The sequence below is a fragment of the Pongo abelii genome, chromosome 2, assembly GCF_028885655.2.
Source record: "Pongo abelii isolate AG06213 chromosome 2, NHGRI_mPonAbe1-v2.0_pri, whole genome shotgun sequence".
Classification (NCBI taxonomy): Eukaryota; Metazoa; Chordata; class Mammalia; order Primates; family Hominidae; genus Pongo; species Pongo abelii.
In genome coordinates, this window is record NC_085928.1 from 68,665,143 (window position 1) to 68,690,987 (window position 25,845).

Sequence of the window (25,845 nt, forward strand, 5' to 3'; positions counted from 1 at the left end):
TTTTGCATTTTTATCTTGCTTTCTGATGTGCTGCCAACTAGGATGAGCTGCATTCTGCATTCTAAGAGCTATAATAAAAGACAGTTTAAGAAAGAGGCCAGGGCTGGGCACAGTGGCTCACGTCTGTAATCCCAGCACTTTGGGAGGCTGAGGCAGGTGGATCACGAGGTCAGGAGTTCGAGACCAGCCTGACCAACATGGTGAAACCCCGTCTCTACTAAAAATACAAAAATTGGCTGGGCATGGTGGTGTGCGCCTGTAATCCCAGCTACTTGAAAGGCTGAGGCAGGAGAATCGCTTGAACCTGGGAGGTGGAGGATTGCAGTGAGCCAAGATCGTGCCATTGTACTCCAGCCTGGGCGACAGAGCAAGACTCTGTCTCAAAAAAAAAGGAAAAGGCCAGGGAAGAGGCTAGTATTTCTTTTACACTTGACCCTGATTTCTCCTTTATCTCCTACTTTATTAACCTCGTGATTTATGTCTTGTTTTGTCAAATGTCTCAGATAATTTTTTTTTTTTTAAAGGAAGAACATGATTAAACTTAAGCCAAAAAGAAAACTATCTACTCAGCTTGTCTAACCAAACTCAGACTAAGCAATTTTAGCAGAAATCAGTCAGGTTGTTCTGGGAAAATGACCTTCTTGGTATAGCAAGAGGGTCTGTCCAAGGTTATGTGGGGATTTACATGTAAAAATGTCCTGGGAAGCCCCAAGTTTACAAGTGTGAGACATTAGTCCTATTCATTAAAAAAAAAAAAAAAAAAAAGGAATCTGGGCCCATCACCAATTTTTTCTTTCTTCTGAGTAGAAGCTGTCGATTTCTCCAAAATAACCATCAAAAGTCTGATGAGATAAAGAGCACACTGGAAACTGGGAATGCTTTGATGGAAATTCTGCAAGTAATGGAAGCTCTGGCTGTAAGGAGACAAGAAAAACGAACAAATGCAATAGTATCCTATGTATTACAGATATATTTAAATCCACATGACGTGCCCAAGTCCCTTTAAGTGTTTGACGGCCTAATCAGAATCCTCCTTATTTTCAGGTGCTTTAGTAGCAACCCTCTTCAGGCATCTTGGTAGAAAACCATACCTTTGTATGGAAAAAGCCAGGGCAGAAGACAGCCCCATTGATGGAATGTTGGCCTTGAAGGGGTCATGTATGCTGAGAAACTCAAGCACCATGCTAATATGTACAACCCTAGATAAATTATCTGCTCTTTAAGGCCTTAGGCAATACACTGAAAATAATTTTTAAAATCTGGGTTCACAGGCCGGGCATGGTGGCTCATGCCTGTAATCCTAGCACTTTGCTAGGCTGAGACAGGCAGATCACCTGAGCTCAGGAATTAGAGACCAGCCTGGCCACATGGTGAAAACATCTCTACAAAAATATAAAAATTAGTAGGGTGTGGCAGCATGCGCCTGTAATCCCAGCTACTTGGGAGGCTGAGGCAGTACAATCACTTGAGCCCAGGAGGTGGAGGTTGCAGTGAGCTGAGATCACTCCAGCCTGGGTGACAAAGTGAGACTCTCTCTCAAACAAAAAAAAAAAAAAAAAAAAGAAGAAATAAGGTCCTGACCTATAGACAGGGATGATAGCACTGACTGCTGACCCAGTGATGGTCTAGGTTACCAAGGGAAGTGAGAGAAAGACCAAGTCACTCTGACTGAAAGGGGAGGGGGCTGAAAGCCATGCCCCTGAGATCATGTCACCTCCCTTGTCCACTGCCTACCCCTCAGCCACATAAGGTCTTCCTACAAGACAAGGGGAAAGAAACAGGCTATCAGTGATAACTAGCTGCTGCCTAATTACCCAAACCTGCTGGGAGACAGTAGGTCCCTGGAGAATCAAGAGTTGATTACAGATGGTCAATGTTTTCATCATTATTACTTGAAAAGGCTGAGTTTATGGGCTGATGCATTCATGAAGATTTAGCATGATTATTCAAGGTTTCTAATACTTCAGGATTTATCAGAATACATAGAAGAGAAAGCTCATATATGAGGAGTAGCTGAAAATAATTTCCTTTACAACTACTGAAAGACACCCAGGTTATTTTAAAGAAAGTTGCCAATCCTGTTCCTAGGAGTTTCTTGGGACAACAATCTTGGCTATGTAGTATGACTCACCTGAGTAGTTCCTCCAAAGGCTGGCTGTGTTCTCCCTGTTTCAGTCGGCTACTAAGGACATGGAGGGCTGAATACAGTAAATTCTGATTTTCAGGTTGAGAAAATCCACTCCTAAGGAAGTCAAGGTAAGAGGGGTTAGCTTAGTTTCTGGAAAACTACTTGGATAGTATTTAAGGATCCTGGCCTCCAGTCTATACCATCAATAGTTTAACGGTTTGAAAAAAGAATTGAGATGTCAGGCGTGGTGACTCACACCTGTAATCCCAGCACTTTGGGAGGCTGAGGCGGGCGAATCACGAGGTCAACAGATGGAGACCATCTTGGCCAACATGGTGAAACCCCATCTCTACTAAAAATACAAAAATTAGCTGGGCGTGGTGGCAGGCGCCTGTAGTCCCAGCTACTCCGGAGGCTGAGGCAGGAGAATCTCTGGAACTCGGGAGGTAGAGGCTGCAGTGAGCCGAGATTGTGCCACTGCACTCCAGCCTGGTGACAGAGCGAGACTCCATCTCAAAAAAAAAAAAGAAAAAAGAATTGAAATGGAAAGTACTGAAGTACCAAATTCAATCACAGCTCTAAGTATCAGAGTAGAAACTGAAGTATATCCAAAGTAATCTTTCCTGAAGTCTTCATAGGTTTCTTTTCTTCTTTCCTCTTTCTTTTCACAGGCGTGAGCCACCATGCCTGGGCCATAGGTTTATTTTGAAGGGCAAAAAGCTCTCCTTCATTCCCTATATTTTAGAGATATGTAGTCTTCTTCAAAAATATAGGAATAATTTTGTCAAACTGCTAAATCAATGTCCAGCCCATAGCGGTACTTACCCCTTCTCCTACATTAATGAGTCAAGTCTTGACATTTCTATCTTTGGATTACCTTTCATATTGTCCCTTCCTTTCCAAGCCCAGACCATCATTTTGGCTAGGCCCCTATCAATACATGTGTAGATCATAGTGACACCTTTTGAGTGTTCTTTTTGCATCCCTTTTCAATCTGTCCTGCACTCTGCTGCCAGAAATGTTTTCTTAAACCACTGCTTTCATTGTTATGGCTGTGATCATAAAACTCCAAAATGGCTTCCCTGGACAACATTTAAATTATTCTGCCTGACTTTTGAGGCCCAGCACAATCTGACCTCCTAGATCTTCTCCTCTAGAAGCATCTTCCCGATCACCAGTGATAGTCATTCTTCCTTTCAAAAAATGTATTCTGAGGGCCTATTAGGTGTCAGGTTTTTGGTCTACCATAGCTTCAAGGAGATATAGTTGATGTACAATAAACTTCCTGTATTTAAAATGTTGAATTTGGGCCAGGTATTGTGGCTCACGCCTCTAATGCCAGCACTTTGGGAGGCAGAGGAGGGTGGATCACTTGAGCCCAGAGGTTCAAGACCAGCCTGGGGGCAACATGGCGAAACCCCGTCTCTACCAAAGAAAAAAAAAAGGAAAAATTAGCTGGGCATGGTGGTATGTGCCTGCAGTCCCAACTGCTTGGAGGCTAAGGTGGGAGGATTTATAAGCCTGGGAGGCAGAGGTTGCAGTGAGCTGTGATTGTGTTACTGCACTCCAGCCTGGGCAACAGAGCAAGACCCTGTCTCAGGAAAAAAAAAAAAAAAAAAAAAAAAAAAGCCGGGTGTGGTGGCTCACACCTGTAATTCCAGCACTTTGGGAGGCTGAGGTGTGTAGATCATGAGGTCAGGAGTTCAAGACCAGCCTGGCCAAGATGGTGAAACCCCGTCTCTACTAAAAATACAAAAATTAGCCAGGTGCAGTGGCAGGCGCATGTAATCTCAGCTATTCAGGAGGCTGAGGCAGGAGAATCACTTGAACCAGGGCGGCAGAGGTTACAGTGAGCCGAGATCGTGCCACTGCACTCCAGCCTGGGCGACAGAGTGAGACTCTGTCTCTCACACACACACAAAAGCATGGGAAACAAGTTTAGAATATACTATGTAAAACCACAGGCTAAATTGCTAAAAATATTCCTGTACCAGACCCTGGTGGACATACGCTTTTTTTTTTTTTTTTTTTTTTTGAGACAGAGTCTCGCTCTGTTGCCCAGGCTGGAGTGCAGTGGCGCGATCTCGGCTCACTGCAAGCTCCGCCTCCCGGGTTAAGGCCATTCTCCTGCCTCAGCCTCCTGAGTAGCTGGGACTACAGGCGCCTGCAACCACGCCCGGCTAATTTTTTGTATTTTTAGTAGAGACGGAGTTTCACCATGTTAGCCAGGACGGTCTCGATCTCCTGACCTCGTGATCCACCCGCCTCAGCCTCCTCAAAGTGCTGGGATTACAGGCGTGAGCCACCGCCCCCGGTCAGTGGACATATGCTTTCATTTCCCTTGATTAAATACCTAAGGACGGAATGGCTGAGTCACATGGTAGGTGCATGTCTATCTTTTTAAGAAACTACCAAACTATTTCCCAATATGGATGTACCATTGTAAAGTCCCCCTAGAAGCATGTGAGAGCTCCAGATGCTCCACCTTCTCACCAACACTTGGCATGCTAGGTCTTTTTAATGTAGCTATGCTAGTTAGTGTGTTGTGCTATCTCATTGTGCTTTTAATTTGCATTTCCTTAAGAAGTAATAAATAAACATCCTTTCATGTATTTATTTTAATTGTTGTTTCATAATTTTTAGAGATGGTTTATTTTCTGTGTTAACTTCGCTGGGCCATGGTGCCCAGATTTTTTTTTTTGAGACAGGGTCTGGTTCTGTTGCCCAGGTTGGAGTGCAGTGTTGCAATCTTGGCTCACTACAACCTCCGCCTCACAGGCTCAAGCCATCCTGTCACCTCAGCCTCCTGAGTAGCTGGGACTACAGATGCATGCCACCATGCCCAGATAATTTTTGTATTTTTTATAGAGACAGGGTTTTGCCATGCTTCCCAGGCTGGTCTTGAACTCCTGAGCTCAAGTGATCCACCCACCTTGACCTCCCAAAGTGTTGGGATTACAGGCATAAGCCACGATGTCAGGCCCCTTTCACATGTTTATTTGCCATCTGTAAGTCTCTTTGATAAATTGTTCAAATTTTTTGTCAGGCACTGCTTTTAGGTACTGAGGATATAAAATATAAAAATGACAGACATCTGCCTTCATGGAGCTCAGAGTCTAGCAGGAACGACTGATGAACAAGTAATTATAATAAAATGAGATTAAGTTTCATCACGAACGGATAACAGAGTGTTAGAAGAGAACTGGGGGTTAGAGAGGCAGGATGGATGCTTACGTTCAGATCTCAAGAGATGTGATGAGTCAGAAAAAGCTGGGGATCAAGAAGAGTGGGGGTCCTGGCAGGAGAATGAACATGTGCAAAGCCTCCCACGTAAAAGCTATATAGGGTGCTCAAATTAATTCAGTGAGGCTGGAGGCAGAGTATAACATAATAAGTGGAATAGCAGGAGTCAGAAGAAGACCTAGAGGCTAGGTAAGAGAGTTTTAACTCAAGAAAAATCTAAGAGCAATCGAAATCAAAATTGGGATAGGATCAAACTGGGTTTATGTTAGGAAGATCACTCTTACTGCCATGTGAAGAATGGACTGAGAGAGGCCAAGCGTGAACCTAGCCCAGTCCAGGTTGAGAGATAATGGGAGTCTGGAAGCAGTGGAGAAACAGGGACAGATGGCTATCTAGATGTTATTTATAACAGAAAATAAAATCAACAGGATTTGGCAATCAGATGTGGGAAAAAGACGGTGGAGAGCAGAGGGAGGGACAAAGAATAACTCCTGGTTTCTGGTTCAGGCAACTGGTGGTACCATTTACTAAGCCAGGCAAAGCTGAAGGAGCATGCTAGGGATGACACATTCCATTTTGGATGTGGAGTGTGAGGTGTCAATGACACATCTAAGGAGGTGTTGAGTAGGCAGTTGGATATAAACGCCTATAGCTCACAAAATAAATTTTGGCTAAATTTAAGCTTGGGTAGGATTGACCAGAAATCTTGTATAATGAGAACAGAGAGCCCAAGGCCTGTCCCTGAGGAACAAAAGTATTTAAGGGGCACACCTCCCTTAGTTCTACTTTTGTCCATGTTGTACCTTCCACTTCCTTCCTTTATCTCTCTAAAGGCCATGTACCCTTCTGGGGTTCCCTCGAGTCCCACTGTTTCCATGAAGGTATTTTGGAATAGCCCAGCTCACAGTGTTCAGCTCGTCACCAAACCATCTGGAATTAAAGCATGCTAAAGGAAACTGGACTGAGGATCAGATGGCCACATCTGTTATATGTCAGCTCATCAGCAAGTCACCTAATCTGTCAAATGCATTAACAATAGTGGCTCCAAAGGACTCAAAGGGTACAAGATCAAACGAAATAATACAGACAAAAACAGTCCCACAAAATTAATGAACGATATTCACATAAGATTTTTGAACCTTTCTTCTCTACATTTCAGTGCCTTGGTGACTGTTAAGTAAAAGCAAGTATATACTCATTTCTCTCCACACTTCCCACATACTTACCAAGCAAAAAGCCCATGAAAAATCTGCAGCAGCTTCTGATAGCAGGAAGACATTATGTGGTACTCCTGAACTTTCACTCCTGGTCCATCAACTACACTGTGATTCTCAGCAGCTAAACACTAAAAATAAAAATGATTTTAGGACAGTTGCTTCAGTAATTGTCCTCATTTTCCTTTTTCTCAGCCAAAAATGAAACCTCATATTTGCTTAGCAGCTTCTAAGTCTAGGCTTCTGACCTGAAAATAGTTGTGAATGTTCTCCAGGTGGTTACACATTGGGGTCAGCAGTTGAAAAACACAATGAACAATTTCTTGGGCAGATCTCTGTTGGAGATGTGAGAATCCAATATTCCGGCTTCCTTTGTTCTATAATAAATTCAGAGTTATGAGTGAAGAAACTGCTGGATAGCTTCTCAGAAACTAAGGGTTTGCAATGGAGTCAAGTCAAACTTGTGTCACCAGGTAGGAGCGGATGGGAGAAATGAGTTGTTCACCTAAGACTGTATTCTGACAGAGGGATAAAAATCTTGCTCCATCTTCCAATGACTGAGAGACTGGCTTTTGTAGAGTAGGAACAGTGTTTGATTGAGACATATAGCCCTATCATAACTAATCAGATAAAGGTCACATAAAAGTAGAAATCATTTAGGTTGACAAATGTAGAGCAATAGACTCCTTCTTGTACTTTTTTTTTTGAGACAAGGTTCTGCTCTGTCACCCAGGCTGGAGTGCAGTGGCACGATCACAGCTTACTGCAGCCTTGAATTCCTGGGCTCAAGTGATCCTCTCACCTCAGCATCCTGAGTAGCTGAGACCACAGGCACATGCCAACAAACATGGCTAGTTTTTGTATTCTTTTGTAGAGATGGGGTTTAACCACGTTACCCAGGCTGGTCTCAAACTCCTGAGCTCAAGCAATCCACCCATCTTGGCCTCCCAAAGTGTTGGGGTTAAAGGCGTGAGCCACTGTGCCCTGCCTCCCTCTTATAATTGAAAAACAAACAAGCCTGGGCAACATGCTGAAACTCTTCTTTACAAAAAATACAAAAATTAGCTGAGTGTGGTGGCACATGCCTGTGGTCCTAGCTACTCAGGAGGCTGAGATAGGAGGATTACTTGAATCCCAGAGGTGGAGGTTGCAGTGAGCCAAGATTGTGCCACTACACTCCAGCCTGGGCAATAGAGCAAAGCCCTGTCTCAAAAAGTAGAGCCAATAGTGAATACAAAGAAGAATGAATTGCTGGGCACTGTGGCTCTCGCCTGTAATCCCAGCACTTCGGGAGGCCAAGGCAGGTGGATCATGAGGACAAGAGATCAAGACAATCCTGGCCAACATGGTGAAATCTCATCTTTACTAAAAATACAAAAATTAGCTGGGCGTGGTGGCACACACCTGTAGTCCCAGCTCCTCGGGAGGCTGAGGCAGGAGAATCACTTGAACCCGGGAGGCGGAGGTTGCAGTGAGCCAAGATCAAGCCACTGCACTCCAGCCTGGCAACAGAGCAAGACTCCGTCTCAAAAAAAAAAAAAAAAGAAGACGAAGAAGAAAAATGAATCAAGAAATGGGATATATTAATGTTTAAATGCTTATACCCAAGATTTTCTCATTTTGTTATATGCACCGTCCAACTGCTTCCCCGGATGCTAGGTGCCCGTTTGTACACTGTATACACATCTGAAGTTCTGGACGTTCTAGACAGCTTACTACTACACTGAGGCATGGGCCCAGGCTTAGTTTGGGAGGCTGTTGAAACCAAAATTCAAGTAAAGAACAGGATTCAGGAATGTTTAGGGCATTTAGAAATACATTTCGTAGGCTGGGCGCGGTGCCCACGCCTGTAATCGCAGCACTTTGGGAGGCCGAGGTGGGTGGATCACGAGGTCAGGAGTTCGAGATCAGCCTGATGAACATGTTAAAACCCCATCTCTACTAAAAATACAAAAATTAGCTGGGTGTGGTGGCGCACGCCTGTAGTCCCCAGCTACTCAGGAGGCTGAAGCAGGAGAATCGCTGGAACCCAAGAGGCAGAGGCTGCAGTGAGCCGAGATTGCACCACTGCACTCCAGCCTGGGCGACAGAGCGAGACTCCATCTCAAAAAAAGAAATACATTTCTTATTCCAAGTGCCCTTCTATTTTCTGTTTCACTTTTTTTTTTTTAATTTCTGAGACTGAGTCTCATTCTAATGCCCAGGCTGGAGTGCAGTAGCATGATCTTGGCTCACTGCAGCGTCTGCCTCCTGGGTTCAATCAAGTCTTCTGCCTCAGCCTCCCAAGTACCTGGGACTACAAGCATGCGCCACCACACCTGGCTAATTTTTTTGTATTTTTAGTAGAGACAGGCTCTTGCCACGTTGGCCAGGCTGGTCTCAAACTCCTGACCTCAGGTGATCCACCTGCCTCGGCCTTCCAATGTGCTGGAATTACAGGTGTGAGCCACTGCACACGTAGACTTCCTTTTTTTTGTTGTTGTTTGAGACAAAATCTGTCACCCAGACTGGAGTGCAGTGGTGCAATCTCAGCTCACTGCAACCTCCTCCTCCCCATGCCTCAGCCTCCCAAGTAGCTGGGACTATAGCTGCGCCACCATGCCCGGCTAGTTCTTTTTGTATTTTTAGTAGAGATGGGGTTTCACTATGTTGGCCAGGTTATTCTCGAACTCCTGAACTCAAGTGATCTGCCCTCTTCGGCCTCCCAAAGTGCTGGGATTACAGGCGTGAGCCACCACGCCCGGCCTTCAGACTTCCTATTTAAAGCAAGATGAGGCTGGGCGTGGTGGCTCACACCTGTAATCCCAGCACTTTGGGAGGCGAAGGCGGGTGGACCACAAGGTCAGGAGATTGAGACCATCCTGGCTAACACGGTGAAACCCTGTCTCTACAAAAAATACAAAAAATTAGCCAGGCGTGGTGGCGGGCGCCTGTAGTCCCAGCTACTCAGGAAGCTGAGGCAGGAGAATGACATGAACCCGGGAGGCAGAGCTTGCAGTGAGCCTAGATCACACCACTGCACTCCAGCCTGGGCGACAGAGAGAGACTCCATCTCAAAATAAATAAATAAATAAATAAAGCAAGATGAATATTGTCTGGCAATACGGCTGTACCCATGCTACCCAGTGACCCAAACACAATACCAAAGAAAGTGACAACTTTTTCATCATAATACCTCCTTTGTTCCCAAATCCACTAAGCCCAAGTCCTATGCTTCTGCCTACACTAACCTTGAGAAAGGGGACTCTCCTGGCAATAAGAGGTGTCAGCATACTCTCCAGCTTCTGGGAGAGATCTTCCAGCAAGAAAAGCAGCTCAGAGGGCCCAAGTTGCACAACTTCTGTAGCCTGTCACATGGAGGAAAGGATTAGGTCCAAGAATGTCCTAGTCATTTCATGATAATTTTTTTATTTCTTTTTTTTTTGTAAATGTGCAGTGGCAAGATCATAGCTATTCCAGCCTTGAACACCTGGGCCCAAGTTATCCTCCCATTTCAGCCTCCCAAGTAGCTGAGACTATAGGCACATGCAACCATGCCCAGCTACATTTTTTTTTTTTTATTAATAAGAAATGAGGTCTCACTATATTGCCCAAGCTGGTCTCAAACTCCTGGGCTCAGACGATCCTTCTGCCTCAGCCTCCCAATGTGCCAGGATTACAGGTATGAACCACCACACGTGGGCCCAGCAAATTTTTAAATTTTTTTATACAGACGGGGTCTCACTTTGTTGCCCAGGCTGGTTTCAAACTCCTGGGCTCGAGCAATCCTCCTGCCTTGGCCTCCCAAGGTATTGGGATTATTGACAGGCATGAGCCACCACACCTGGCTATTTCATGTTAATACTTCCCAATGGGTGAAAAAAAAAATCTTTTTTTTTGAGACAGTCTTGTTCCGTCACCCAGGCTGGAGGGCAGTGGCACGATCTTGGCTCACTACAACCTCTGCATCCCAGGTTCAAGCAATTCTCCTGCCTCAGCCTCCCAAGTAGCTGGGATTACAGGTGCCCACCACCACGCCTGACTAATTTTTGTATTTTTAGTAGAGATGGGTTTCATCACGTTGGCCAGGCTAGTCTCAAACTCCTGACCTCAGGTGATACGCCTGTCTCGGCCTCCCAAAGTGCTGTGATTAGAGGCGTGAGCCACCGCGCCCGGCCGGGTAAATAATTTGACTTTTATTTATTTATTTACTTATTTTTGAGACAGGGTCTCGCTCTGTTGCTCAGGCTGGAGTGCAATATTGTGTTCACAGCTCACTGCAGCCTCTACCTCCTGGACTCAAGTGATGGTCCCACCTCAGCCGCCCAGGTAGCTGGGATCACAGGTGTGCATCACCATGCCTGGCTACTTTTTTTTTTTTTTTTTTTACTTTTTGTAGAGACAGGTCTCACTGTATTACCTAGGCTGGTCTCAAACTCCCAGTACTTCGGGAGGTCAAGGCAGGCAGATCATTTGAGGTCAGGAGTCTGAGACCAGCCTGGCCAATATGGTGAAATCCCATCTCTACTAAAAATACAAAAATTAGCTGATGTGGTGGTGGGCACCTGTAATCCCAGCTGCTTGGGAGGCTGAGGCAGAAGAATCGCTTGAGCTCAGGAGGCAGAGGCTGCAGTGAGCCAAGATCACGCCACTGCACTCCAGACTGACGGACAGAGCAAGACTCTGTCTCCAACAAACAACCAACCAAACAAAAAAACTAGCCGGGTGTAGTGGGGCATGCCAGTGGCCCTAGATACTTGGAAGGCTGAGGTGGGAGGATCACTTGATCCTTGAACCCAGGAGTTCAAGGTTGCAGTGAGCTATGATCTTGCCACTGCACTTCAGCCTGGGTGACAGAGCAAGACTCTGTCCCTAAAAAGAAAAAAGAGGCAAGGGAGGAAATTGCACCCATCTCATATAAAGGATAGCTATTATGCTCTGTCATATAATAAAGTCAAGCATGTCCAAAATAAATATTCGGAATAGTAAAATAATAATTCAAGACAGGATAGTTTAGAAGACATACTTCTTCTCTATAAATTCCTCTGTATACCTTTCCAGTTGTGGATCCAAGATGCATTTCCTAAATATCCTGTGATTTAAAAAATGACTTTGAATGCCACACGCAGGGTTTGGAAAAAAAAAGACTAATTCAAGGGAATTTCACTTTTGTCTGTTCATTAAATAATCCTTTCATACTTCTTTTCCTCTAATGTTTTGCTACTATTAACTCTGGGCAGGATCCCAGAGTGATCCCAGTGGAATAACTGTATTACACTGCCAGAAGCAGAATGGGTGAAATACAGTCTCACTGCAAACTGCTCACTCAATACATATTTATGTGGAATCTCCTAAAGGCGAGATGATGTAGAAAGATTAAAAAAAAAAAAAAAAAGATATGGCTGGGCGTGGTGGCTCACACCTGTATTCCCAACACTTTGGGAGGCCAAGGTGGGCGGATCACGAGGTCAAGAGATCGAGACCATCCTGGCTAACAACGGTGAAATCCCGTCTCTACTAAAAATACAAAAAATTAGCCAGGCATGGTGGCAGGCGCCTGTAGTCCCAGCTACTCGGGAGGCTGAGGCAGGAGAATGGTGTGAACCCGGGAGGAGGAGCTTGCAGTGAGCCAAGATCCCGCCGCTGCACTCCAGCCTGTGTGACGGAGCGAGACTCCATCTCAAAGAAAAAAAAAAAAAAAAAAGATACTATTTCTGTTCTGAAGGTACCCACATTCGTGTAAATTTCAGGTGAAAATTAATGCTATTTCAATTTCTCTTAACCTGGAGAAATTCTACTCTCTGATGAAATCCCATCTCAAAAGTTACTTTATCTGTGAAAATGTCCTCCACTCCCAAATTCAATATAAACATCATTCTCTCACTAGAGTTTCACTAGTCCTTGGTTCAGACCATTAATACCGTTATTTGGCATCAATAAAGCTAGGGGGCTGGGCACGGGGGCTTGCGCCTGTAATCCCAGGACTTTGGGAGGCCAAGGCAGGTGATCACGAGGTCAGGAGATCGAGACCATCCTGGCTAACACAGTGAAACCCCGTCTCTATAAAAAATGTACAAAAAATTAGCCGGGCATGATGGCGGGCGCCTGTAGCCCCAGCTATTCAGGAGGCTGAGGCAGCAGAATGGCGTGAACCCAGGAGGCAGAGCTTGCAGTGAGCAGAGATCGCGCCACTGCACTCCAGCCTAGGCGACAGAGCGAGACTGTTTCAAAAAAAAGAAATTAATAATAATAATAAAGCTACGGTACTGCTAGCTATTTCCACTTCTTTGATTAGATTGGAAGCTATTTGAAGGCAAGCATGATGCTCTATGTACTACTGAAATGCAAGTGCCTTGATTAGTGGCAAACACAAAATAGGACTCAGTAAGCAACTGTCGGGTGCTGAACAAATGTTGTGAAAAAGTGAAAAGGGCATTGACTTCTAAGAACCAGAAGAGTGCTCCTCTACAAAAATAATCTAGGTAGCTTATTAGTAGTAGAAGTAGTAACCTAAATGTAAGGATTACATCATTGGCATGATATTTTATAATGTCTGACACATTATTAAAAACCTTATGACTTACAATCACCAGTATGAGGATGATTATTCATCATTGCTTTCACATATAAAGGCTTTTAAAGTAGTCTAACTTCTATCCTCAGTGTCACAGTGTTCTTTGTGAAATAAGAATAGACCTGAGGAACTTTCTGAAAGAAGATTAAATTCTGAGATCCTAGCCTGTCACTTACTTCAGTGTGCATTTCAGTATCTAAGATGAACTTCGTCACAAATCCACAATGTAGAATAGAAAAGACCTCAATATCCAGCTCTCGGAAAAAAGCATGGGAATTATGTAGTAACAATGATGTCTTTTCTTCCTTCCTTGTGAACTCCTATGGGGAAGTCACAGCAACAAAGAGAATAAATAAATCTTCTATATTAATCGAATTTTAATAAAAACTTCAAAGTGCAAATATGCATTTATTTAATGTAAAAAATTACATTTTCATTATAATAACAACTTCCTCTAGCCAAAGTCCCTAAATATTCCCAAGACAGAGCACCTAATTTAAGATGGGGATACAAGTCACACATCAAGACCCTTAGCTGGTTTCTATTTAGGGATGATCTATTAGGCAAATCAAGGCATTTAGGTCTAGTACAGAAAACTGTGAGCTGGCTGGGCGTGGTGGTTCACGCCTATAATCCCAGCACTTTGGGAGGCTGACGTGGCTGGATCACGAGGTCAGGAGTTTGAGACCTGCCTGGCCAAGATGGTGAAACCCTGTCTCTACTAAAAATACAAAAATTAGCTGGGTATGGTGGTGCAAGCCTGTAATCCCAGCTACTTGGGAGGCTGAGGCAGGAGAATCACTTGAACCCAGGAGGTGGAGGTTGCAGTGAGCCAAGATCACACCACTGCACTCCAGCCTGGGTGACAGAGCGAGACTCCATCTCGAAAAAAAAAAACAAAAAACAAAAAACACAAAAAACTGTGAGCTTAGGGGCCAGAATGATCTGGCTTCAAACCCTAGCTCCAGCATTTATTAACTGTGTGACTCTGGGCAAGTCACTTGCCCTCCCTGGGTCTTAGTTTCCTCCTTTATTAAATGTGGTATTAATATGAAACTTGGGCTCTTACAAAAACTATACCTAATAAATATACAATAAATGGTGGCTGATCAACAGAAATAATTGGGATCCATGTGGTCCAAGCAATTTCAAACACATGAAACTCATTCTGTGAACAGTACAAATGTAAAGTAAAAGGGAACTACTGGTAATCAAGTACCTCAAGAGAGAATTGAATGTACTGCTTGGGTACAAAAAGGGAGTAAAACAGTCAAGAAAATAATTAGAAAAAACAGTCAACAGTGTATGGCAGGAATAAGGACCTAAAGTCTAATCTGAACTTTGCTACTAAGCAGATTACTCCAAGGCCTAAGAGAGTTTTGGCTCACTGTTTCCTATTTTTTTTTTCTTTGTAAAATGCAGAGAATAGAGCTTGGTTTCTGTTAATCTCACTGGGATGTCACAAACCTTCACGGATACCCATCATTCCAATACCTTGTTCAGCTGGCCTCTAGGAGATGGCGTAGGGTCACATTCTGAATTTTTCTCTTCTGAAAGTGTGTCAGAGGAGGATGTCTTGTTGCCATCTGTTTTTTGTTTCCTTTCTTTTATATTAAAAAGAGAAAAGTGACTCAAGTAATTAATAATCATGTTTGCCAAATATCATTGCCCTCAGAAAACAACCTGTTGGAAACTGCCTAGAGGTAGAAGAGGTAATTTTATAACCCTAAATTACAGTGTATTTATAAATCTAATAAAGAAAGAGTTCAGTTATACAATTGTTCCAATTACTGATGCCATGATATACATAACTTTTAGGTTAATTCAATGAAGCTTATTTAGAGACACAAGACAAGAGGAAAAGAACATACTTACCTATTTTTCCTTTCTTTCTGATTTTTGCTGAAATAGCAGTAACAGTATGAGGTGTTATATCTAAAGTTTCCACGTCAAAGTTTCCAAGAGGAGGGACGTAGTCTGGGGTGACTGAAACAAACAGCAGGCTGAAGTTCAATGTGTACCAATTACACACCACCATTAGACTTGAAATTCAGTCACTCCATTGGCTAAAAACTAGTTTCCAAAATTACCAAGCATGGCTGAATGCTTATAAGACATATTCAAGTCATCTGACATTGTTTTGGCATAGCAAAATGGCCAGAGATAACACAGAAATATCATATTAAGTATGATCAATTATCATAAAACCACTTTAAATAATGATATATAACTAACAAACAGAAAAAAAATAAAACAAACATTTAAAATCTAAATGGTGGCCAGGCAGAGTGGCTCGCACCTGTAACCCCAAGCACTTTGGGAGGTCAAGGCACACGGATCACCTGAGGTCAGGAGTTCAAGACCAGCCCGGCCAACATGGTGAAACCCTGTCTCTACCAAAAATACAAAAATGAGCCAGGTGTCCTGGCGGACGCCTGTAATCCCAGCTACTTGGGAGGCTGCAACAGGAGAACTGCTTGAACCCAGGAGGCAGAGGTTGTAGTAAGCAGAGATTGCACCACGACACTCCAGCCTGGGCGACAAAGCAAGCCTCTGTCTCAAAAAAAAAAAAAAAAAGGAAAGATATATATTTATGGCGTACATGAGATATTTTGATACAGGTACACAATGTATAATAATCACATTAGGGTAAATGGGGTATCCATCACCTCAAGCATTTATCATTTCTTTGTGTTACAAACAATCCAATTATACTATTTTAGTTATTTTTAAATGTACAGTAAGTTATTGTTGACTGTAGTCACCCTGTTGTGCTATCAAAAACTAGATCTTGGCTGGGCTCTCTGGCTCATGCCTGTAATCCCAGCACTTTGGGAGGCCGAGGCAGGGTGGATCACTTGAGGTCAGGAGTTCGAGACCAGCCCAGCCAACATGGTGAAATTCCATCTCTACTAAAAGTACAAAAATTAGCTGGGTGTGGTGGTGCACACTTCTAGTCCCAGCTACTCAGGAGGCTGAGGCAGGAGAATTGCTTGAACCCAGGAGGCAAAGGTCACAGTAAGCCGAGACCATGCCACTGCACTCCAGCCTGGGTGACAGAGCGAGACTCCATCTCGAAAATACAAAAACAACTATATCTTATTCATTCTATCTAGTTATATCTTGAACCTATTAACCACCCTCATTTTTCCCAGTCCCCCAACCACCATTACCCTCCCCAGCCTCTGGTAACCATACTTCTACTCTATCTCCATGAGTTAAATTATTTTAATTTTCACCTCCCACAAATATGTGAAAATATGTTGTGCCTGGCCTATTTCACTTAACATAATGTCCTCCAGTTCCATCTGTATTGTTGCAAACAACAGGATCTCATTGTTTTTTATGGCTGAATAGTACTCCATTGTGTACATGTACCACATTTTATCCATTTACCCGCTGATGGACACTTAGGTTGCTTCCAAATCTTGACTATTGTGAATAGTGCTGCAATAAACACGGGAGTGCAGATATCTCCTTGGTATACTGATTTCCTTTCTTTTGGGTATATACCTACCAGTGGCATTCCTGATCATATGGTGATTCTATTTTTAGTTTTTTGAGGAAACTCCAAACTGTTCTCCATAGTGCTTGTACTAATTTACATTCCCACCAATAGTGTACAAATGTTCTCTTTTCTCCATATTCTCACCAGCATCTGTTATTGCCTGTCTTTTGGATAAAAGCCATCTTAACTAGGGTGAGATGATATCACATGGCAGTTTTGATTTGCATTTCTCTGATGCTGTGATGTTGAACACCTTTTCATATATCCACCATTTGTATGTCTTCTTTTGAGAAATGTCTATTCAGACCTTTTACCCATTTTTCAATCCGAATAAATGTTTTTTCCTATCTTTATATATTCCAGTTATTAGTCCCTTGTCAGATACATAGTTTGCAAATATTTTCTCCCATTCTGTGGGTTGTCTCTTCACTTTCGTGTTTCCTTTGCTATGCAGAGGAAAGGAACTTAACTTTTTAACTTAATGTGATCCCATTTGTCCATTTTTGCTTTGGTTGCCTGCGCTTGTAGGGTATTCCTCAAGAAATCTTTGCCCACTCTAATGTCCTGAAGAGTTTTCTGAATGTTTTTTGTTATTGTTGTTGTTAGTAGTTTCATAATTTGAAGTCTTAGATTTAAGTCTATAATCCATTTTGATTTTTGTATATGGCAAGAGATAGGGGTCTAGTTTCATTCTTCTGCATACGGATATCCAGTTTTCCCAACACCATTTATTGAAGAGAGTGTCCTTCCCCAATGTATATTCTTGGCACCTTTGCTGAGAATGAGTTCATTGTAGGTGTATCGATTTATTTCTGGGCTCTCTTCTGTTCCATTGGTCTATGCATCTGTTTTTATGCCAGCACCATGCTGTTTTGGTTACTATAGCTCTGTAGTATAATTTGAAGTCAGGTAATGCAATTCCTCCAGTTTCATTCATTTTACTCAGGACAGCTTTGGCTATTCTGGGTCTTCGGTGGTTCTATATAAATTTTAGGCTTTTTTTTCTATTTCTGTGAAGAACGTCATTGGTATTTTGATAGGGATTGCCTTGAATCTGTAGATTGTGTTGGGTAGCACGGAAATTTTAACAATATTAATTCTTCCAATCCATGAACATGAAGTATCTTTCCTTTTTTTATTTCCTCCTCAGTTTCTTGCATCAATGTTTCATAGTTCTCATTATAGTGCTCTTTCACTTCTTTGGTTAAGCTTATTCCTATTTTATTTGTAACTTTTATTTTATTTGTAGCTATTGTAAACGGATTACTTTCTTGATTTTTTTCAGATTCTTAGTTGTTGGCATACAGAAATGCTACTCATTTTTATATGATGATTTTGTATCTTGCAACTTTACTGAATTTATCTAATAGTTTTTTGGTGGAGTCTTTAGGCTTTTCCAAATATAAGATCATATCATCTGCAAACAAGGATAATTTAACATCTTCCTTTCCAATTTGGATGCCCTTTCTTTCTTTCTCTTGTCTAATTGTTCTAGCTAGGACTTCCAATATTGTATTGTATAATAGTAGTATTATATAAGTGGGTATCCTTGTCTTGTTCCAGATCTTAGAGGAAAGGCTTTCAGTTTTTTCCTGTTCAGTTTAATAGTAGCTATGGGTCTATACCCAGTTTTCTGAGGGTTTTTTATGATGAAAGGATGTTGAATTTTATAAAATTTTTTTAAGCATCAATTTAAATAACATGTGGTTTTTGTCCTTCATTCTGTTGATAGGATGTATCACATTGATTTACATATGTTGAACAATCCTTGCATCCCTGGGATAAATCATCCCATTTGGCCATGATGAATGATCTTTTTTTTATTTGTTTTTGAGATGGGAGTCTCGCTCTGTCACCCAGGCTGGAGTGCAGTGGCACGATCTTGGCTCACTGCAACCTCCGCCTCCCAGGTTCAAGTGATTCTCCTGTCTCAGCCTCCCAAGTAGCTGGGATTACAGGTGCCCACAACCACGCCTGGCTAATTTTTGTATGTTTAGTACAGACAGGGTTTCACCATGTTGGCCAGGCTGGTCTCGAATTCCTGACCTCAAGTGATCCACCCGCCTTGGCTTCCCAAAGTGCTGGGATTACAGGCATGAGCCACCTCACGCCCGGCCGATATTTTTAATGTGTTGCTGAATTAGGTTTGCTAGTATTTTGTTAGGATTTTTGTATCAGCATTCATCAGGGATATTGGCCTGAGGTTTCTTTTTTTGATGTGTCTTTGTCTGGTTTTGGTATTAGGGAAAGCTAAGTGCTTTATTGCCTCACTACTGGCCTAGTAGTACTACCAGTATAGGACACTTCCCTTACCTGCCAAGTACTTTTCCAGGATTATTTGCAATTCTACGATGTGCTTTAACCGGGTAAGCACCTTCCCCTTCATCTCAGGTGATGTTTCCTGGCAGAAGGCATTCACAATCTGCAAAGTACAAATTACATTCTCATACTTCCAAATGTTCAGATTTTAATCTTGTTTGTATTATTTATCCAGAGCTGAGTGATGTCTCTGAAAAGCAGGATCTTTGAGTTTAGTCTGTAATAGAACTGTCCTCAGCAACGTGGTATAGAGAAAAAAAATCTCTGGGCCAAAATATAGGAGATTCAGCCAGGCGCGGTGGCTCATGTCTGTAATCCCAGCACTTTGGGAGGCCAAGGCAGGAGGATCACTTGAGGCCAGGAGTTCGAGACCAGTCTGGCCAACATGGTGAAAGCCCATGTCTACCAAAAATACAAAAATTAGCTGGGCATGGTGGCACACATCTGTAATCCCAGCTACTAGGGAGGCTGAAGCAGGAGAACTGCCTGAACCTGGGAGGCGGACGTTGCAGTGAGCCGAGATTGAGCCACCGCACTCCAGCCTGGGTGATAGAGCAAGACTCCGTCTCAAAAAAACAAAAAACAAAGGAGATTAGGCTTATGACCCTAGTTTTACTTATTACTAGTTATGTTACAAGGTGGAATAGCCAGAGAGCACACAATTTGGTGAAACAAGTTCTATACTGCTACTTACTAACTGTGTGACCTTGGCTGAGTCTTTAACCTTTCTAAGTATTTCTTCATAAAGATATGAGTCCAGCACTTGGTACAGTGTAAGTACTTAAAAATTTTTAATGACTTTGAACTCCCTATACTTGAAATTCGTATGTGTAAAATGAGGACAATAGCTATCCTGCCCATATCATAATAGAACTGTGGTAATCAAATAAGCTCATTCAAGTGCACAAACATTCCTGAAATAATATGTGAGAGGAAGACAGTGAGGTAGAGATATAAGATGTTGCCATCGTTGTCATTATCACTAAACACAAATATGTTCTAATGGGAGGGAAATTACCACCACTCACTGAATCAAAACAGTAGGCATATGCCTGTGCTAGGATGAACAGCAGTTACACAGTGAAGAAGGTGAGAAGGTCATTCTAGGCAGAAGGCGGCTTGGAGAAAATAAAGCATGGGCAATGTGAAGTGAATTCTAAGTATTCTAATTTAGCTACATAAGGAGGTTCATATAATTGGCGAGTGGTGGGACATAACAGCTAGAGAAGCACACGGGGGTTAGTGCTTGGTGAGGACTTCTAGGGAGTCTTGTGGGAACTAAGAAAATAGTTTTAAGAAAAACTATGCACAATAAGTGAAACATCCTATTAACTCTGCTCACCTCTCGGAACCAGTTGAGAGTAAGAAATATGAGAGAACACATGAATGAACACTCTTTAGCAGACATGGACTCCAACCTCTCTCCAGGCTCCAGGTCAGTTAGGAATATAGGACAATCTGAGAGAGAACAAACATTTCCAACTACCTTTAGTGCAAGGCAATAAAACCTGGAGGTTGCCTCTGGAGCTAGCTCTCCTTGCTATTTACTTTCCCCTTTAACTAACATTTGAAGGCCCAGATCTGATTAAAATATTTGCATATTGTATAGCAATCAACAAATATAATCAGAAAGTTTTTGCAACAATTGATTTGTTAACATAATGGGATTCTGTATGTAATATTTTCTCTTTGGAATTCCAAGGCTAAACTATTCTGTTGAAGTTAGAAAATTCCTCCCCACATATACCATGTACTGATCTGCCCTTTCCCTAAGTTTACCAAAGAAAGAGTATAAAGAAGAAAGGATCTGATGACTTCATCCCATACCTAGTAGACCATCAATCTCCTCCAAGTTTCCGTTATGCTGTCTCTCCACACAAAGTCTCAGTAACCGGAAATACGGAGCCAGGCACAATGGAGACACCAATCTGAGAAGGAAAAATAAATTTCTAGACCACACTTCATAGGTGTATTACTCCACGTACATAGGGAGCTATTACTCCACATACATAGGGACCACAACTTCTTTTTTTGAGACAGAGTCTTGCTGTGTCACCCAGTCTGGAGTGCAGTGGCACGATCTCAGCTCACTGCAACCTCTGCCTCCCAGGTTCAAGCAATTCTCCTGCCTCGGTCTCCTGAGTAGCTGGGATTATAGGCGCATGCCACACTGCCCGGCTAATTTTTGTATTTTTAGTAGAGACGGTGTTTCGCCACATTGGCCAGAAAGTAATCTCAGAATATCTGTTGGCTCACACAAGGCAATATAAATCTCAAGCCAAGGATCCAAGAAAAAACAAGGAATCTGCCCCATTCTCCTAAGCTCTCCAAACACCATTTGTCTCGAGAGAAACTTTTTTGACTCAACTTCCCCACCAAGAACTGTGGAATTCCCCGTGAACATTCAAAACACTAAGGTTTAGAAAAGAAAAACTATACTGACTTTTGGCCTGATTCCTGTGAAGTCACAGGACCCCCATCTTTTGCAAAGTCCTGAGAAAACAGCAGTGGCAAGAGGTTTATGGCGATCCCATCCTGAGTGTTGTATTCTTCCAGTCCATACAGCGCTTTCACAGGAAATAGAAAGTCACTGCGGAGAAAAACCAGAATCTGATGCTGCAGCTCAGGAATACACAGGGCTACAGGGAAAACCACTAGAGCAAACCAATTTCAAACACAACATCATGGGGAGAAATTAGAAACGGAAGAACAAACAGTGAACCTTTTAGGAATTTTGGAGCTAAGGGTGCAGGGGTGCTGGGGTTGGGAGGAAAGAAACTGTGGGACTGGGCAGCTGTGGCTGAGGTCAAGGGTATTCTGAAGTTTGTATCAGCTACTGACAGAATTGATGTAACTTCACCAGTACAACCAAGCCAGCAGGTAAACAATACCTACCCTTCCGGAACAACACAGGAGTCCACTACGAAGGCATCCTGGAAATCATTACAGATGGTATGCCCAACCCATTCCTTCAGGAAGCAAACAAACAAGAAGGGCAGTGCAGGGTGTACTTGCTGTAGAGCCCTAGATAAATTACTCTTAACCTTTCTAAGTCTCAGTTCCCTCATTTCTAAAAAGAAAGTAATAATAAATATCTCATTATTGTGAAGTAGAAAAGAGAGAGTGCATAAAAAGCACTTAGCACAAGGCCTAGCATAGAATAGGGCTCTCAGACAGATAATAGCCAACATCATTAACAAAGTCAATCTCTTCTTTACTATTGTGATTGTTATTAAGTGAAGGAGGCCTCAGAGAAGAGCCGTGAGGCAGGGTAGGGCAGAAAAGCCTTTCCCAATTAGAATTTAGGAGAGGTCACAGGATGATCTATTTTCACACTGCAACAGAAAGGCTTGAAGAGTGTAGTAAAGCAGCTCTCATGCTTTATTGCTTTAAGAAAAGACAATTGGCTTTACCAGGGCTTTTGGATCCAGCTTTTCATGTTGGATCAGGTTGGCAAATTCATCATAGTAAAGTGCAGAGGCCTGAGGAGACTGCTCACTGCAGGAGTGAACCAACTGCAACAAGGAGGTCACCTGGAGCAAAGAGGAAGAACGGTTTAAACCTTGGGCTGCCAATCCTTCCCAAACTCCACTCGCCCCATTCAAGACTGTTTTTTCACTTTCTGATTTTACCGGCAAAGCTCTAGGTCTCACTTGAAGTTTTCCTGAATGTTCTGACCCGTCTGTCTCTTTCTGATATCATCCCTTTTCCAATCTGCCAGACACTGCAGCCAGATTAATTTTTCTAAAGTAAAGCTTTGATTTTGCCATTTTCATGCTAAGAAACCCTTAAGGAATACCTCTGCCTAAAGAAGGAAATAAAAATTATTGCTTTACATGCAAGGCTCTCTGTTTTCTCTCTCAAAAAGCTTTTTCTTTTTTTCTTTTGAGACGGAGTCTTGCTCTGTCGTCCAGGCTGGAGTATAGTATTGTGATCTCGGCTCACTGCAACCTCCACTTCCCCAATTCAAGCAATTCTCTTGCCCCAGCCTCCTGAGTAGCTGGGACTACAGGTGCCTGCCACCATGTCCAGCTAATTTTTTTGTACTTTCATTAGAGATGGGATTTCACCATGTTGGCCAGGCTGGTCTCAAACTCCTGACCTCAAGTGATCTTTCTGCCTTGGCCTCCCAAAGTCCTGGGATTACAGTCGCAAGCCACCGTGACCTGCCTGAACTAGCTTTATGTCCCACTTTCCAATTATATACTTATTTGTCCCCATGCTTCAACCAAAGTGTTATTCCATAAACATGACATATCTTTCTTGCTAAGACTTTAAAATTTAATTAGAGAGATTAAATGGATATGGAAATAAATGCAACTGGCCCGGGAGTGGTGGCTCACATCTGTAATCCCAGTGCTTTGGGAGGCTGATGGGGGCAGATCACCTAAGATCAGGAGTTTGAGACCAGCCTGGTCAACATAGCGAAACCCCGACATGGTGAAACCCCATCTCTACTAAAAATACAAATTTAGCTGGGCATGGTGGTGCATGCCTGTGATCCCAGCTACTTGGGAGGCTGAGGCAGGAGAATCGCTTGAACCCGGGAGGCACCACTGCACTCCAGCTTTGGTGACAGAGTTGAGACTCCATCTAAAAATAAATAAATAAATAAACATAAAAATAAACGCAACCCAAGCCAGTAGTTTCCAAGTGTCATAAAACCACAGAAGTAGGAGTTCAGGAAAACTTCTTTTTCAAAAGAAGCACCTTCTGGTGAACTGACAGTGACTAGAAGCAATTCCTCAGTTACTCATAAACATATCCAATCACATTATAAGAACTCGGCCAGGCGAGGTGGCTCACGCCTGTAATCCCAGCACTTTGGGAGGCAAAGGCAGGTGGATCACTTGAGTTCAGGAGTTCAGGACCAATGGGGCCAACGTGGTGAAACCTCGTCTCTACCAAAAACATAAAAAATTAGCCGGGTGTGGTGGTGTGCGCCTGTAATCCCAGCTACTCTGGAGGCTGAGGCAGGAGAATCACTTAAACCTGGGAGGTGGAGTGAGCTGAGATCTTGCTACTGCACTGCAGCCTGGGTGACAGAGCAAGACTCTAAAAAAAAAAAAAAAAGACAGGAAAAAAAAAAAGAAAGAAAAAAAAGAACTCACCTGTGTGCACTGCTCATCGCTCAGGTTGGCTCTCTCTTGGGTCAAACTAGATGATTCACTTCTAAAAACAAAGAATTTTTATTTTATTTTATTATTATTATACTTTAAGTTTTAGGGTACATGTGCACAATGTGCAGGTTTGTTACATATGTATACATGTGCCATGTTGGTGTGCTGCACCCATTAACTCGTCATTTAGCATTAGGTATATCTCCTAATGCTATCCCTCCCCCCCTCCCCCCACCCCACAACAGTCCCCGGTGTATGATGTTCCCCTTCCTGTATCCATGTGTTCTCACTGTTCAATTCCCACCTATGAGTGAGAACATGCGGTGTTTGGTAAAAACACAGAATTTTAATTTCACTTTTGTAATATTTTGTAACAACTGCCAATAAGTTTAAGAATTCTGACTTCCCTAGGGTAGGGTAAAGATAAAAGTGCATGAAGGCAGCGAAGAGTATTTATTTTGTCCATAGAAAATACAGATTAGAGCAAAGGATGGTTATCTTATATATTTTTTTCTTTTTTCTTTTTCGTACATATTTTTTAAGGGCAAATTAGCAATAATTAGAGGAAGCACTTAATTAGTGCATATTATGTGCTAAACATTGTTCTAACCCTTTAATGTTCTCAATGACTCTATGAGGTAAATCCTATTATCATCCTTATTGCTGATGTGAGTCTACAAAGACAGAGAGATAAAGTAACTTACCCAAGGTAATTCAGCTAATAAACAATGGAGCCAGAAGTTGACCCTGGGCAAGCAGTATGGCTTCACTGAATGAACTCTTCACCAGTACACTCTGCAACCTCTTCCCATTATTAATGTGTGTCACAGGGGAGTGATGACTATCTGAGCCGGTGGTGGTTGGGGTGGGGTTAGGGGGAGAATTTACTAAGACAGTTGTAGGTAAAGAAAGGCAGATTTCTTAGAGAAAGTATAAAAATATGTTGCAAGAAAGCAATGGGCAGCCAGCAATAAAGGAGCTGACTGCAAGGAAACAACGGCTTGCTGGGGATTTATAGAGTAGTATTTATGATGTATGCTGTATGCCGAAGAGGGCTTTGTGCAGTACTAATAATGCAAAAGTTGCAGTGAGCTAACTTGCAGGTGTCTGGTGATTAAGTTGAGTGCAGGAGGGCTGCATGTCCTGCACCATGAAAAAAGGCAGACTTATATACTTTCTGTCTTTGCTTTCTTTGCTCCCACCATTCTGACTCCTTTTCCCTAATTAGGATTCCACGATGTGGATTCTAAAGATGTCTCCTGATGTCTCAGAAAATAAATTCCAAGGAGCATGAACTGAAATCCAATGTCGGTTTGTAATGGCAACATCTTATCAAGCCCCCAAACCGCTATTTCTTTAGATTCTACAAATGGGGCCTCAAGGAACAAGGTGAGGGGAAATACACAAGATCCTATCTGTACCAAATGTATAAAGTTCCCGACAGGAATGACACAGCAATGTAGACACCTGCATTGTCTAGTGCCTATATCAGGAGCAGATAAAGAAAAATACATTCTAAAAGAATCAGGGTTCCCATTTTGTGCAAAGATTTCTAGAATTTTACCTCTAGGCAATCCTTAATTTTTAACCACAGACTGTAATGGCTAGGATCACAATCCTGCAAAACATATACATGGTAATATATACAGTCATGATTAGAAGGGAACATGGAAAAGTAACAAAACACATTTGCTCATTTCTCTTATAGTTGTAACTTCTACTGCTAAAATGATGTCTATGAGATGTAACACTTTGTTAGT

At 42.6% G+C, this 25,845-nt stretch overlaps 1 protein-coding gene and 1 long non-coding RNA gene across 5 annotated transcripts in view; one reads left to right on the plus strand and one right to left on the minus strand.

The window, feature by feature from the left end:
* Positions 1 to 25,845, minus strand: part of FANCD2 (FA complementation group D2) — a 71,395-nt gene that overhangs the window by 11,702 nt on the left and 33,848 nt on the right. For 2 of the 4 annotated variants that reach the window (XM_024244264.3, XM_024244266.3), the window contains exons 20-34: positions 24,077 to 24,137; positions 22,379 to 22,498; positions 21,861 to 21,934; positions 21,409 to 21,555; positions 20,793 to 20,893; positions 20,308 to 20,423; positions 18,960 to 19,068; positions 15,014 to 15,124; positions 14,633 to 14,742; positions 13,315 to 13,458; positions 9,816 to 9,932; positions 6,834 to 6,962; positions 6,598 to 6,716; positions 2,132 to 2,242; positions 784 to 914 (exon numbers count right to left, since the gene is read on the minus strand). In XM_024244264.3, coding sequence (XP_024100032.3) covers positions 784 to 914; positions 2,132 to 2,242; positions 6,598 to 6,716; positions 6,834 to 6,962; positions 9,816 to 9,932; positions 13,315 to 13,458; positions 14,633 to 14,742; positions 15,014 to 15,124; positions 18,960 to 19,068; positions 20,308 to 20,423; positions 20,793 to 20,893; positions 21,409 to 21,555; positions 21,861 to 21,934; positions 22,379 to 22,498; positions 24,077 to 24,137 — 1,700 coding nt within the window. The remainder of the gene's footprint in view (positions 1 to 783; positions 915 to 2,131; positions 2,243 to 6,597; positions 6,717 to 6,833; positions 6,963 to 9,815; positions 9,933 to 13,314; positions 13,459 to 14,632; positions 14,743 to 15,013; positions 15,125 to 18,959; positions 19,069 to 20,307; positions 20,424 to 20,792; positions 20,894 to 21,408; positions 21,556 to 21,860; positions 21,935 to 22,378; positions 22,499 to 24,076; positions 24,138 to 25,845) is intronic. The other 2 variants (XM_063721886.1, XM_063721887.1) reach the window with 1 other exon arrangement.
* On the plus strand, positions 808 to 6,750 carry LOC129058527 (uncharacterized). Its single transcript, XR_008523680.2, has 3 exons — positions 808 to 949; positions 2,046 to 2,256; positions 6,205 to 6,750. It is a non-coding gene; the product is annotated as an uncharacterized LOC129058527 (long non-coding RNA).